Below are 15099 nucleotides of genomic sequence, written 5' to 3'. Positions count from 1 at the left end.
TGAATTGCACTGGCTTGAACAACCCAGGAGGCATGGGGTTAGATGACATCACCAGGCTGGGGACTTGTGTGCACCACCTCCCCAGCCCGCTGTCAGAAACTCATTCTCCAGTGTCGGCTACAGCCCACCTCACTGATTATACATTACTCCTCCTAATCAATTCTAGGTTCCAGCCAAGCGACTTACAGACCTCCAGACATTCCATGAAGCAGCTCCAGACTGGGACAGGAAGGAGAGAGCTCCCTCTTTGCCTCTACCTCTTAGAATCTCTAGCTTCCTTCATAGCTCCATTCCAATGCGGGGGTTAACCTCCCCTAACCCCCTTACCATACAAAGCTCGGTGCTTAAATTGGAGGCCCCCAATAGAATGTGAACTCCTGTGGAGTAGGAATTGTTTCAGGTTTGTTTTTGTCTCTCCAGCAACTATTAGGGACTTAATGCATGTTTTTTGAATGAATTAATGAGGACAGTTTAGGGTCACCTCTCTGTTCCCCAGGAATTCACCTCTCAGTTCTTTAGGCCTGAAACTTGGAAGGTCAGTTCATACAAGGAGAGAGCAGCTTGGGAAAAGGGAGCTCATACTGCCCATGCTCCCCGAAAGTCTGCTTAGCTCAGAAGGCCAGTTTCTGAATTTACAATAAGCATGACATGGGGAAAGAAGAGAAGATGGGAGTAAGGAAACCCAAAAAGTGCCTTTGTCTAAGGCCACACACTCAATAAAAGAGACAGTGCTCTAATGCCAGGGTCTGGGGCTTCTAAACCAGCATTTGCCATTTGCTTCCTGTGGGACCTTGGGCAAACCACTTCTCACACTGGGCCTCAGTTTCCCACTCTTTAGAACAATGGGGTCACACTAGCCAATCTCAAGGTTCCTACCCAGTTCTAACTGCATCAGACTCCTCAAAATAAAACTTACAGGCAGAAAAAAAAATCAGTAATCAAGGAATCCTCTTCTTGGTAGGACCAAGGCAAGGCTGCTTTGCTCAATCAAATCACAGCGAGGAAGGTACCTTCTTCACCCAAAGTCCATAAACTTAAAAAACAAATTTTGATAATTGTATTTCAATAGAATTGGTCTCCTTTGTAGTCCTATATATTTTATTTTATATATTTAAAAGTGTGATTCTGAAAAGGGGTCCACAGAGTTTATCAAACTGCTAAAGGGATCCCTGACACAAAGAAGGTCCAGCCTCTCTCTTTGGGGCAAGGGAAGGGAGTTTTGACACTGGGAGTTCTCCATGGATGAAATCTCAAGTCCAGGCAAACCAAGGAGCCATAAATACCACATATTAAACTCCAGACCTGTCCCGTGGATCTGTTGCTCTGAGCCCTTGTCTCACCAACCTGGAAACACATACCCAGCTTAAGTTCTCTCCAAACACCTTTTCAGTTCTCCTAAGGACAATTGACCAATTAAATGGAGCAGACTGCTTTGCCTAAAGAGCCAGCTAGCAGGTGCTAATTGCCCTTGTCAACACCCAGCCTTTTCTAATCATCTGGAAGCCAGGTAAGTGACACCCACAGTCCTTCCCCTCCCACCAGGAGCAAAAAGGCCCAGGTGCCCAGGCTCCCAGGCTCACCTTGGTAGCCAACCCAGGGGGTCCTTGCCCATCAGTGGCACATAGGGCAAAGGTATTAGACCCAATAAAATGTGGAGGGGGCCCTGGGCACCATGGCCCATGACAACCCCAGACACTGTGGAAGTCTTCATTTTGGCAGTTTTTCTGTTGCTGACAGCTTTCCTCCCAAAGACTGACTGCCCTCTCTCCAGCATTCAAGCCTGAAAGATTGTGCTCCCATTAAGCAGTCATGTCGAGCTAACACAAATTTATACTTGATGCTCAGCCTTGCCAATGTCTTCCCTTGAAACCCAGCTCTAACCCTAAGACACTTTTGCTATTGATTCACTTGGAGACCTTGGGCAGGTTGCTTAACCTCTCTAAGCTTCAGTTTTCCTTATCTGCAAAATGGGGATAATGTTACCTGGATTGTGAGGCTCCAAAAATAATAGATGTGCAGGTTTTTTACAGACTGCAAAATACTTTACACATGACAAGGAAAGGAGAGTTAGCATCAGTAATAATTTCCCCACTTCACCCCGTTGGGGTGGCATTGGGATTAAAAGGGGAGGTGGTTGCCAAATATACTATCTCCGCTGTCCAAAATTGCCCTCACGGAGCAGGAAGAGGGGGAAACTTACCTTAGTCTCCCTGTAACCAGTCAACTCCATCCCTCCCCACACCCCCAACACAATGCCTACCTTCATATAACAGATCTGGGAGAATATAAATTGGAATAAGTGTCAATAATACTACACTTCCAGGGATGGGGTGAAAAGGTGAAAGGAACAAGCAAAGAGAATGGTGGACAACTGCTCCTCATTCAATGGAACCCCAGGAGCCGCCTTTTCTACAGGAGACTATTGCTTCCCCAAGTAAGTCTCCCTTCTTCCAGAGAGTAAGTAGACCACTGAATTGTTGTGATAGCCTCACAGACCTTCAGGCTAGGGCAATTCTACACAGGAACTTGGGCCCAGGGCCCACAAAATTAGGCTCATGGGATTGAGAAGTCACTGGGTGCCAATGCTCTCATTTTACAGATGAGGAAACTGAGGCAGCAAAGGGCTGTTTGGTAGATTCCCCAAAGTCACATGGGGGGTAATTAGGAGACTGAGAATTTGTCAGATTCTGACTCCAAATCCTTGGTTCTTTGAGACAATTAGGACTTAAACAAAATCAGACAGAAGCTGGAGAAGAATCGTCATGTAGTTTGGCTATCTATACCAAGGCACATTTACTGTATAATAATATTAGAGGTCACTGATTTGGCTGAGAATATTTTTATGGTCTGAGAGATTTCTTTGAATTTGCCATTAAGGTTATTTAAGCAAAGACACTATCTTGGATTCATCATCATCATCATTGACATTCATGGAGGGCTTTAAAGTTTGCAAAGCTCTTTATATGACTTGACTCATTTGATCCTCACAACAACCCTGTGAGGTAGGTGTTAGTGTTATCTCCATTTTACAGATGAGGAAACTGAGGCTTAGGTGCAGTGACTTCCCCAGGGTCACACAGCTAGGAAGAATCTAAGTCAGGAATCCAACTCACCTCTTCCTAACACCTTGAAGACACATGAATACACAAATGAGAGAAAACACTGGGCCCAGCTGGACAGCTTTAAGAGTGCTGGACAGCTCCCATCACAGTCCAGTGAGTTCTCCACTTGAACTTGAGGAAGCTTCCAGTCTCTCCAGGCTATAACCTCCATATCATCTTTGGCTCTTCTCCCTCTCCTCTTTGGGGAACACCCCACATCTACTCCTTTATAGAATCTTTGCCCAAAGTACTTCTGCTATCCATCCCTTCCTCTCTTTTCCCACAACCACTCTGATGGGCTAGGCCCTAACTATGTCACTACTGGATTATTGCCTCCATGCCTCCCTCTCTTCTGATCCAGCCACCACATAGGAGCCCAGATCCCTGTAATATAGTACCTAACACCTGTCACACCTAATCGTGTGGGGGTACTTGGCTTCCTAATGATCCAATATAAGATTCTGAAGCATGGATTTCTAGGCCCTCCATCATGTCTATCACCAATCCCTTCCAAAAAGTCAAAATCACCACTCTCACCCCAGGTCAGGCTCTCCCCTCCTTTGGTACCTGCTCCTTCCCATCCCTAAGACATTGGACAGATCATTGGACTTCTCTTCAGAGGTCCCACTGAGTCATAGACCTCCCCTGTTTTACAGCTATTCCCCAAAGGTTGGCCTCCCAAGAAAGCTTCTGAGATTAACCCCCACCAGCTGCCATCACTCTATGTGGGACTTTGGTAGTTCCTGGGGTAGCTATTTTATGTGCTTTTGTCATTTTTGTTTTGACACATTTATTAAGTTGTCAGCTGCTCTAATAGAGACATTAACTTGTACAGTCATTGTTTCCATTGTACCTCCCCAAAGATTTTAGTACCGTATTCTACATGAGAAATTCCCTAGTTCACCTCACTTTATCTGGGAATCACTCCCTTCGTTATGCTTTGATAAGTCATCTGGCCAGGGGAATTTCTCATGAAAGGCCCCTTCACAATCTCTTCTCCCTATAGGACTGGAGGCAAGATTAGCCACCTGTGTGTGTGTGTGTGTGTGTGTGTGTGTGTGGAGGGAATGGAGCAAGGAGAGGGGTATTGGGGGGGTTGCAGTTGTTGGAATCCGACTGTTGTTGGGTATTCCTTGGAACCTCTTGTTCCCTGGCTTTGGTCCCCATTTCAGAGCCAATAAAAGTATAGAGCCTTCTCTTTTTTCTCTTCCAGGGGCTTTGACAGAATCGACAATTCCAAGCATGCCAACAGATAAGGTTCCCATCTGTAGAAAGGAAAGAAAGTCCCAAAACCAGACACTGCAGTGGTAGGACCTAGGGAGTTTTGTCCACCTAGTAAAGGGGCCTCCTGGCTCTGGGGGTCGGAGAACACAAGAGCTAAAATAAAGATTCCAAGAAGAGAGAGAAACCATGATACAAAAGAGACCTCAACCACAAGTTAGGAGATCTAGGTTCCAGTCCCACATCCAGCACTATTTAACTGTGAGGAAGTGCCTTCTACCTGGGCTTCAGTTTCCTCTTTTGTAAAATAACAAGGTTAGGCTCTAATCTCCCTTCCAACTCTACCATTCATCAACTCTATAAAATACAATAATAATAACTGTCATTGCTATCGTGCTTTAAGGTTATACAAAGTGCTTTCCTCACCACAACCCTGTGAGGTGAGTAGTACTACTGTTATCATTCCCACTTTACAGATGAGGAAACAAGAGGCTCAGAGAGATTAAGTGATTTGCCTGGGATTGCACAGCAAAAAAAAAAGCATTTGAGACAGGATTCAAATCCAGGTCTCTCTGGTGACTTCACCTCCAGAACTCTTTCAACTAATACTATGCTGCATCTTCAGGTTCCAAGTGGCTTTTCTAGGGCCTGGGGCTGAGGCCTTAATGCAAGGTCAGATGACCAGTCTGGTCCCTTCTCACAAGGCAGAGGACCACCTTAACCTATTGTCAAAATGGGCCCATGACTAGAGAATCCAATGCCCTGGAGCTCAAGGCTTCTCGGCAGCCGTCTCCTCCTGGGGCTCTGGCCCTGGTTCAGGGGTATCTAGACCATCAGACAAGTAGTCGTCCCCACTGGCCTGCTTCATCTTGGTTTCAAGGACTGTGATTCGTTGTTTCAGCTTCTGCTGCGCACCGGTATATTCACCAAGAAGGCGGCCAAACCGGGTGTACAGGGTCTCCATATTGGTCTCCAGCTGCTCCAGCTTCTCCTGGACATCCACCTCCATGCTGGCCGCCACCTCATTCTCGTCCAGTAGCCCTTCCTTCATGAGGATTTCCCGCCCGCGCTCCTCCAGGACTTTCTTGGCATCTGGGTACTCTGTCACGGCCTCCATGAGGTCATCCTTGGACAAGCAGAAGAGGTCCGAGTAGCCCAGGCTGCGGATGTTGGCTGTGCGTCTGTTGCCCATCTTGCTCCCCTTGATGTTGAGGATGCTGATCTCTCCAAAGCAACTCCCTGCTGAGAGCAGGGCATACTGGGTAACGCCATCATCTGCAACCACAGCCAGCTTCCCTTCCTTAATGATGTACATCTCCTTGCCAATGTCCCCTTTCCGGCAGATATAATCTCCAGGGCTAAAGACCTGAGGGCGCAGTTTCAGTACCAGCTCCACCAACAGTCCAGCCTCACAGTCCTGAAAGATCCGCACTTTTTTTAGGGTTGACAGGTGGACATTGATGGCAATCTCAGCCCTGAGTTTGGCTGGCAAGTTCTTAAGGACTTCCCGCTCATCCACGGTCTTCTTGTTGGTCCAGAGGTAGTCAAACCACCTAATGACTTTGGCTTCCATTTCCTTACTGACCTTGCGGAACTGCATGTAGTGCTTGATGGCATCGATCTTGGCCTGGAACTCAGCTCGAGTGGCATTCATGTTGGAGATCATGGAGCCCACGTTTCCCACAATCGTGGCAAAGATGAGGACACCGATCAGGAAGTCAAAGATGACAAAGAGATACTCCTCATCCTTCACTGGGGGAGGTGTCTCTCCAATGGTAGTGAGAGTGAGTGTGGACCAATAGAGGCAATAGATGTACTCCCTAGCCAGGTAGCCATACTCTGGATCTGTGATATTGGGGTATACCCACGTGTCCACCCCAAACCCAATGGATTTGGAGATGGCATAGTAAATGCAGGCATTCCAGTGGATAATGACCAGGATATACAGTACAAGGTTGCTGATCCTAAAGATGTTGGGGTAGCTTGTCCTAGTCTCCGTGCGATCAAAGAACTCAAACATGCGAGCAAAGTGAAGGAGGCGGTTGAAGCGCAACTCGGGGTTATGAATCCCTACTGCAAAGTACACCACATCAGTGGGGATGATGGAGGCCACATCCAGCTTAAACTGCAGGGTGTGGATATAGTTGTCCCGGAGTTTTTTAGGGTCCTTGACAAGCAGCCCTTGTTCTAGGAAACCTAATGGAGATGCAAACCAAGAAATTATCTCTGCCCCTTTTCCACTGGGCCTAAAAACAAGTTGGATGCTAATGAAGCCCTATCTCATCCCATTCAAATCCCTCAGTCTGCAGGCTCTGAAACCCTCAATCTGGCACAGAGAAGAGAAATAGCTCCCTGCTAATGCTCAGTCAGTGAAGGCCATGGCCTCGATACCCTGGGAGTGGGGGCTTGGCCCCCGAAGTCAATGAAGTCCCTGCTCAGCAGCAGTGCTGGATGGAATCATGCCTCTGCCCCGTGGCTTCAGAACATATTGCATTCTCTTTTGCAGAGCTAGATTAGAATATTGAGGACCCATTTCAACTCCTCCCTCCCCCAACACGCACACACAGAACTAAATCTTAATATGCCACAGGCCAACCTCATTTGGGTATTTCCAAGGAATGTCATCCAAAGGAGAGATGAGAATTCCAATGCTGAGTCTCCTAATGGGAAAGTTTCTTTCTGGGAGATTCTAATTACAGTCACCTCTCAGATTTCATGAAAATGGACAGGAATAGAGATATGAAGAAAGTAAAATAGCCAATGAATCAAAAAATCATCTCTATTTGGCCTTGAAATGCATTCTGATTTTTTTATAGCAGCACTCAATTCATCTTCCCTCTTGCGTCTCACTTAGGTCAGTATTAAAATTGGGCTGTTTCCTCCACTGAAGTCTCCCTATGATGCCTCACCTTGGTGTGGAGGTGACCTTGAGCTCTCAAAGGCTATGCCAATGAAACCCAATCTCTGGTAGCCCTACCCAGCTGGAACGGGTTCAAGTACCAACCCAATGAGAGATTAAAAATGTGTTCAAGGATCACCCTAAGTGCAAAGAGACTCATCCCCCACAGGATCCTAGAATGTCAGAAATGGACTTGAGAGACCATCAAATTGAACAGAGGAGGAAACTGAGGCCCAAAGAAGAGGACTTGCCCATGGCCACACAGGTAGTAAGCAACAAAGGCAAGATTTGAACTAAGATCCCAGAGGCTTGGTCATGAGGGGATCATTTTAACTTTGATTTATTTTCCCACTAAAACTCACTAAGATGATCTGTCAGTGGAGGGGTGCTCACCTGCCTCAGTGGCCAGAGGGCCCGCATCTGTGAAATCACGAATGCCTGAAGCCCCCCCCCACTACCCCAAACCCACCCATGCTCCACGTCACCTGTCCGAAGCCTAATGAGAAGGTCAGCAATGTAGATGACGTCAGAGATATAGTCAAGTACCAGCCACACCAGATAGTATCCCCTTTGCAGGTCACTGAAGCAGGCCCTAGGAAGGAAGCTATCAATCAGGAAATCCAATCCACCCCAAAGTTCCCAGAAACATTAGCTGAGGAGAGCAGCTCAGGCTCCTTAGACTAAACCAGCTCCCCACCTCTGGAGCTAGATCCTGCCCACCTGGGGGGCCCTCCAAGCCCAGGCCATCATGGATCTGGCTAGTGGCTGGTAGGTTCTCTTGCTATGTGATAGTGTCCTGCAGAGGTGGGGACAAAGCAGAGAGGAAGAGGGAGAGGGGCTGGGCAGAAGTCAAGCTCACCTTGCCACCAGCAAGCACCAGTTATAGAGGACAGGCATGGCAATAATGAAGAGCCAGCGGTAATACCAGTCTCCAGCAGGATCAAGCACAAAGAGTTCAAATTTTTTCCTGAAGAGATAAAAACAGAAGCTTGGGGTCTGAAAGGGCTAATTCAAGAGTGGAAATGACCCCCAGATGCAGTCTGTTTGCTTGCCTCCAATGGTCTCAGAAATGGAAGGTCTGACCTGTCATCACTATCTCCTGGAATCTTGGGTTCTATACCTATAAAAGAAAGGGGTGGGGATCGCCAAGAGACAAGATGCAGGAACCCTGGCCAGGGAGCTTCTGGGCCCTGAGGTCTCTGGGTGTAACTTGTGAAGAATCGTGCTCCCAACAAATAGTGAGGAGGTACCCCCTATATACCACATGCTGTGCTGAGAACCCAACATGCCCCAGTCCAGGATGGCAGCTCCGCAGCACAGGGGCCCACATGACCTCTCTGGGCTGCAGAGAGTGTCTGCCCATGGCACCCCCTCCAGCTTTCTTCACCTCATCAAGCAATCACTTCGAGACCAATTCTCTGCTTGGTGCTCTGATTACTATGTATTGTATAATATGGAGCTGCAGACAAGCCAATTAGTTTTAATGGCCTTTACAATTCTCCTCTCCCTTCCCAGGAGCTCCAAATGAAAACTGTTCCTCTGGAGACAGGGATGTTCAATGTAGCATTCGATGAGGCCCAGGACCCTGCTGGGGAGGTGAACGCTGGACAGTCTTTCTGCCCATGACAGGCCGAGAGCCACAGTGGAGTGCCACGTAAAGGGTCAGAAGACCTGGCTCCCAAACTCACTAGTTTGTCCAGTGACTTGACCTCTCTGAGCCTCGGTTGTTATTCTTTTAATCTGTAAAATGGGGAGAATAGAGTTTGCACCAAAAGGCAATATGGCATAGTGGCTAGAGGCCTGGGTTCAAGTCCTGCCTTTAATACTGGATGTGTGACTCTAAGCAAATCACTTCATTTCTCAGTGTCCTAGACCACACAAAACTAGAAATTACAGAGCAAATGCCAGTCTGCATTGGCAAAGGGCACTTCATCACTAGAAGTTCCCTACACACAGAAAGTCACAGGTTACTTGCATCACCTTCATCCTAGGGCTGAATGGATGAAAGTACTGAATGAAAACCTTGAAGGGATCTAGGAACAAGAACCCCCATAGTGTGGCAGAGAGAGGGCTGAATTTGAAGTCAGGGGTCTTATGTTCAAATCTTGGCTCAATATCAGTGTGACCTAAGACAAGTGACTTCCTGTCTCTGGGGCTTAGTCTGCAAGATGAGAGGGGCTCGACTCATTCAGTGACCTTTGAAGATCCCCTCTGGCTCTAAAGTGATGATTCCCTTCAGAATCCTGAGCTCCAAGCCTCCATTATCTCAGAATCTGAATCTGCCATCTCCAAGAGGCCCTCTGCCCTCTCCATAACCCTAGAATCCCAGATCTGAAGCCTCTTGTCACTAGAACCAGATTGTAATAGCTTTAAACCACACTAAGACTTTTGGGACACTAATCCATATCCAGTCCTGTTTTTTCTAAGCTCCAATTGCCCATCAACAACCATCTGCTACACATCCGCTCCTGGAGGTCCCACAGGCATCATTCAATCCAATGAGCTTGCCCCTGCTCCAACCCTCCATGTTGACACCGCCATCCTTCTAGTCACCCAGGCATGCCTCAACTCTTCCCTTATCCTTCATCCTCTCTACTTCCCCACATTGTTACCAAATCATATGAATTCTACCTCAACAGCATGACTCAGTCATCCTATTTTCCTTATCACCCTAGTTCAGACCCATGTCACTTCTCACCCGGACTATGGCAACAGCCTTTCTTCCAGTCCCTCCCCTCTCAAATCCAGTCTCCATACATTTATGAAAATGATCTTCCTAAAAATCACATGTCTGACACTGACCCTCCCCCAAGAATATTCCTTGTCTCCCCGTTGCCTCTGGGATAAAATACAAATGTCTCAGCTTAACCTTTAAAACCCTTCCTAGTCTAGCTACAGCTTACCTTCAGACTGATTTCTTATTGCTTCCCTTCATACACTCTCTCTTCCAAACTGGATCAATAACTGTTCACCAAATTCAGCATATCCTATCTCCCACCTCCATGCTTTTGCACAGGTCACCCCTTGTGGAATGCTCTTTGTCTTCTCACTTCTGCCTCCCCTGATCCCCTTAGTTGTTAGACCTGTAATCAATATGCAACAGGGGACCTTACTTTTTGCCTTTGCCGTCGCCATCTTTGTCACCTTTGCCATCGCCCTGCTGAGTGGTTACTGTCTGGAGCTCAGGCCCACGGAATCTCTCAAGGAATGAGTCAGGTCTTTGTTCTTCCTCTCTGAAATTCTTGTTGGCCCAGTCTCTCAAGACTCTGACCAACTGGACAACCCTGGAGGAGGAAAAGAGAGACAGTGACCAAAGTGGGCAGGAGATCCTCAGGTGGGAGTGAAGGCCTCTGTGGAAAAGACAAACTACATACCCTTGAGCCTCACATCTTGAGTCTCCTATCAAATTACCCATGAGGCCCTAAACAAATTGGGCTCTGAGCTAAGATGATGCTTAGGCAGGAGAGGGATTCTCTAGGGCCTTTGTTTCCTTGGGGAATGGAGAACAGTGAAGTGGGTGGGATTCACACTTATGTACCCTGTCCCCTAAGCAGCCCCAGTAAAAGTTCTATGGAAACCAAAATGCATTTGGGGGGGGGGCACATGGTTTCATTACTGTGGGGAGATATACATGGGCCATGGAGTCACAAACCCAATGAGATGGTAGCTGAACTCCAGACTCACATAAGCCTCCATTTCTACTTGGGGAGAGGGAAGGGCCTGGGACCTATGAACTAACTAGGCTTTGGTCACAGAGAAAGCAGTCTCTGCAAAAGCCTACTCAATACACCCAGGAAAACTGGGGAAAATCTGAAAAACTGTAGCTACAAATACTCATACGTATCTCTTGCCATAGGTTTGGGGAAAGGCAGATCCAACAGGGCAGCAGAAAATCACAGGCCCTTAATCTCGCAAAGAGAAGATGTGGGATCGTGGCTTGATGAGCAGCAAGCTTTTGATCTGACTGCCTCTCCCTCCCCACAATGTTTTGAGGCACTGGAGTCTATAAGTTGACTCAGCTCTGGTTTTTTTATTTCCCATAAAACCCATGGCTTTGCACAGTTACAACTTGCCCAAATGCTCATAACAGGTGGGAGAAGGGGCAGGGGTTCCTGTAGAAGGGAAGATTGTAGACAAAAGACTCAGTGGAAGGCCACCACGGGCAGGAAAACACTGACCTTTCAGCTGTCCAACCAGCTCTGTCCTCCCTTAGCCCCCTGAGGCACACATCCATGCTAATTCATGCCTTTTCTCTTTCTCAAGAGATAAAACCAAGTAGATGAGTTGGATGTCCTCTGGTCTTGGAGCACAGAAGCCCTAGCCCTCTCTCTATACAGTAAGTTGCCCCCCTGAGCTCAGCCATACCTTCGGAAACCCCGTCTACCCTGCTGGGGGTTGTCCAACGCTGCCAGCCTCTGCAGCTCTGAGGAAGTGTCATCATCAGCTGCTGACTGTGGCCTGAAGAGGGAAAAGGGGGCTCAGCTCGGCAGCACTGAGTGGTCTCCTGAGTCACACTCAATTGCCAGCAGCAGCAGAAGCAGCAGCACCTGCTGGGGCCTGTACTTAAAGCACCAGCAACCATGGTAGGACTATCTTCACCAGGAAGAAAGCATCTCAGGGACACAGATGTTTCAGGGCAAGAAGAGGAGAAAGACTTCAGAAAAACCTGCAAAGACTTATATGAACTGATGCTGAGTGAAGTAGCAGAACCAGGAGAATGCTGTACACAGTAACAGCCACAGTGTTCGAGGACTGATTTTGATAGACTTAGCCCTTCTCAGCAATGCAAGGACCCAAAACAATTCCAAAAGACACATGATGGAGAATGCCATCCACATCCAGAGAAAGAACTATGGAGTCTGAATGCAGACTCTTTCTTTTTTTGGTTTGTTTTATTTTGTTTTTGTCTTTCTCATGGTTCCTCCCATTCATTCTAATTCTTCTACACAACATAACTAATGTGAAAATATGTTTAATAGGAATGTATATGTAGAGCCTATATCAGACTGCATGCTGTCTTGGGGAAGGGAGAGGTGGGGGAAGCAGAGAAAATTTAAAACTTATGGAAGTGGATGTTGAAACAAAAAATAAATTAATTAACTTATAAAAAAGAGGAGAAAGGATTTCTGCTTGTCATGCTTCCCCATGAACCCTGGCCCCTCCACTTCCCTCCTACATCCAAATCTCACCATACAACAAGTTGAGATGAAGAGAGGACCCATATTGCATGGTCGTGTGCCTTATCCCAGCACGAGAGACTGGCAGGGTCTCTCCTTTCCTTTGTCCCAGATGTAGCATGGCCCAAATTATAGCCCCTTCCTAGATAGTTCCTGATGTAGTATCCAAGGGAGCCATACCCTTGCCTTATCCCTGGTCCAGAGTTCCTTTCCTGATCCCATTTATTCCAGAATTTTCTCCAGCTGACCTCACCAAGGGAGCACAATGTTCTATTAGGACCCTCTGGGCCAGAAGTGGACAGGACTTGCCTGGATCAGCCTACTTCTTAATAAAGCCAGCTAAAGGAGAGATAATAAGCTTCCACAGAACAAGGCCTCTCTGGGCCTGGCTCCTGGATAATGTGGTCTCTGTCCATCCTCACAGACTTCAGAGTATTCTTTACCCAGGATTCCCAAGGAACTGGTGAGAATGGGCTTTCCTTCTCCCTGGAATCCTTCTAGGTGTCTTGCTCTGCCACTTTGCCCTCATAGCTACTAGCCAGACACCTCCCTTGCTGTGGCCATGCAGGCCCATCCAGTTGCTGACCTGCTGGTCCTGCGTTCAGGTTCATCCTTGCCGTTGGCTTTGACTGATGGGGGTGGGTGGTGGTTGTGGTTATTGGCTGGAGAGCTTTTTACACCATTCGTTTTTTCTGACATCCTCCATGTAAGGAGCCCAGGGGCAAGGATCTTGCTCCAAGAAGCAGCAGAGAGTAAAGAAGAACATCATCAGTAGTCATCATTAGCATTAACATCGAGCAAAAGAAACACTAAGGACCAAGGAACCCAGGGAAGAACAATATGTGTCAGGACTGGGGAGCTGTGCAGCCCCTGCCTAGAGCTCCTCGCCATCACTCCTAACACTTTGGTCCTTCCATGGGAACATGGGCCATATGACTCATAGAAATGCCACAGAAGCTGGGGGGCACGAGGGAAGAAATGAGAACCCTCTGATCCCCCACTTGCCCCTTCCATGACATCCCTTTACCCCCCTACACTCCCTGCCCTCCCCACACCTGACTCCTTCCTGGCACAAAGACTATGGCAGTCCTTCTCCAGCTAGCTGTGGTTCCTGAAGCTGTTGCCATGGTGACCACAGGCTCCCCAAGCCCTGCTGAAGCCACAAGCTCCAAGGTAGCTACTACGCACTGCTCTCAGTGGGGCTGTGACACCTGGATAGTAATAAGGGACCCCAAGGGAGGAGTAACTTGTCCCCAAACCCCGTCCCTCCTAAGGCTCCCAGAGGGGTGAGGGCTTGGCTTCTTGTCATGGAAACCAGGCAATGAAAACAAACCCAAACTCATGTTCCTGATCACTCCAGGCCAGGCAATTCCATTGGCCTGAGCCTGAGTGGGTCGGCTAGTCATCCTCATTCCCTCCTAAACCCCTCCACAAGCACCTTTCAACCACTTTAATATCACCTAAAGCATTAACACAGTACAGCTAGCTTGGGATAAAGACTATACTTGTTATGTCCTCAACAGGGCCCTTCCCTTGGGGACAGATCCCTCCCTAGGGCCATCTTCCTTCCTTTCCCCTGCCCCCCTCCCCACATATACAAAGCTGGCCTTTCAGAGAAAAGATCCTTAAAACATAACATGACAAAGCGGACAGAGCTCTAGATGTGGAGCCAGGAACACCAAGGTCCAAATGCCAATCCAGCTACTTAACAGCCACGTGACCCTGGGCAAGTCACTTCACCTCCCCGGGCCTCAATGTCCCCCTCTGTAAAATGAGGAAGTTGGACTAGATAACCTGTAAGATCTCTTCCAGCTCAGAAGCCGATGATCCTGTGGAATGGAGAAGTCTCACTCCTGCTCTGAGCAAAAGCACTAGGCTTTCTATTCATTCTCCCTCCTTCCTTTCAACCATAGCTATTCTTCAGGTTTGAGACCTAGGAGCAGAAACCTGGGTCACTGGGGAGACATCCCAAGCTCAGTCAGCAGCCATGCTAAATGATTCCCTCCATGCCACCTCTCCCCTGTCCTCTGTAGCCTCCCTGTACCCCCATATGATAGCCAGCGACATTAGCTCATATGATGCTTTGCCAAGATTTGAAATATAGACATGTAGAGCTCGGAGGGACCTTAGAGATAACGTAGGCTAGGGATGGGAAATGTCTTTTTCCTAATTGAGCATCACTGACCCACAGAAAATGTGCCCTTTAATTAACATTTTTTAATTTAAAAAAAGGAAAAGGCAGGGAGGGGAAGCTTCTCCCTCCAAATCTAGTCCCACCATCTTTCATTATACAGAGAAGAAAACTTGAACTCCCCAGAGAGGGAGTCACTTGCCTGAGGTCATATATCAAGCTACAGCCAGACTAGACCTCAAAGCTGTCTCTCCAAACTCCCAAACCAGTGCTCTTCCCTCCATACTACATGGTCGTCTCATGTGTGGGTGACCTGAAGAAAGAGTCATAGAAGCCTGGGAATTAGTGCTGCCAAATGAGGAAGACTTCAAAACCTGAGCAAGAGACAAGAAGAGATCAAGGAAGTAACATATTTACCTATGATGTGTGTAGAGATCACTTCTGTGAGAGTTATAATGGGAATAGTAAGCTGAAGAGATGAAGGGGAAGAGAGAAAAGAAAATGATCACAGTCTATTGAATCATGAAGGGCAACTCAAATTATCTCAGACTTGGTCAGATACTCCAGCAA

The 15099-nt window shown here is 47.6% G+C and overlaps 1 protein-coding gene across 1 annotated transcript; it reads right to left on the bottom strand.

Moving 5' to 3' along the window:
• Window positions 1-3939: 3939 nt before the first annotated feature.
• On the bottom strand, window positions 3940-13202 carry CNGA2 (cyclic nucleotide gated channel subunit alpha 2). The gene is made up of 6 exons (XM_069063011.1): window positions 12985-13202; window positions 11587-11679; window positions 10335-10505; window positions 8081-8188; window positions 7707-7813; window positions 3940-6518 (listed from the first exon to the last, which is right to left on the bottom strand). Exons 1-6 carry the CDS (start codon window positions 13095-13097, stop codon window positions 5092-5094), a joined length of 2019 nt encoding a protein of 672 aa, XP_068919112.1. The 5' UTR covers window positions 13098-13202; the 3' UTR covers window positions 3940-5091.
• Between the last annotated feature and the right edge of the window lie 1897 nt (window positions 13203-15099).

The sequence above is a fragment of the Petaurus breviceps genome, unplaced genomic scaffold (genome assembly GCF_028583685.1).
Source record: "Petaurus breviceps papuanus isolate PSGF00001 unplaced genomic scaffold, PetGlider_PUasm1.0 90535, whole genome shotgun sequence".
In the NCBI taxonomy this organism is placed as follows: Eukaryota; Metazoa; Chordata; class Mammalia; order Diprotodontia; family Petauridae; genus Petaurus; species Petaurus breviceps.
Note: the sequence above shows the minus strand (reverse complement) of the source record. Positions and strands in the feature narration are given on the sequence as shown.

Bases quoted from the DNA above. Each gene is read 5' to 3' on its own strand.
- CNGA2 (XM_069063011.1), bottom strand. From the start codon at position 13,097: ATGTCAGAAAAAACGAATGGTGTAAAAAGCTCTCCAGCCAATAACCAC. The intron at 11,680-12,984 runs GTCAGCAACTGG...TTCCCTCTTCAG, and splicing joins CCTGAACGCAGGACCAGCAG to GCCACAGTCAGCAGCTGATG. The intron at 7,814-8,080 runs GTGAGCTTGACT...CTTCCTTCCTAG, and splicing joins TGGTGCTTGCTGGTGGCAAG to GGCCTGCTTCAGTGACCTGC.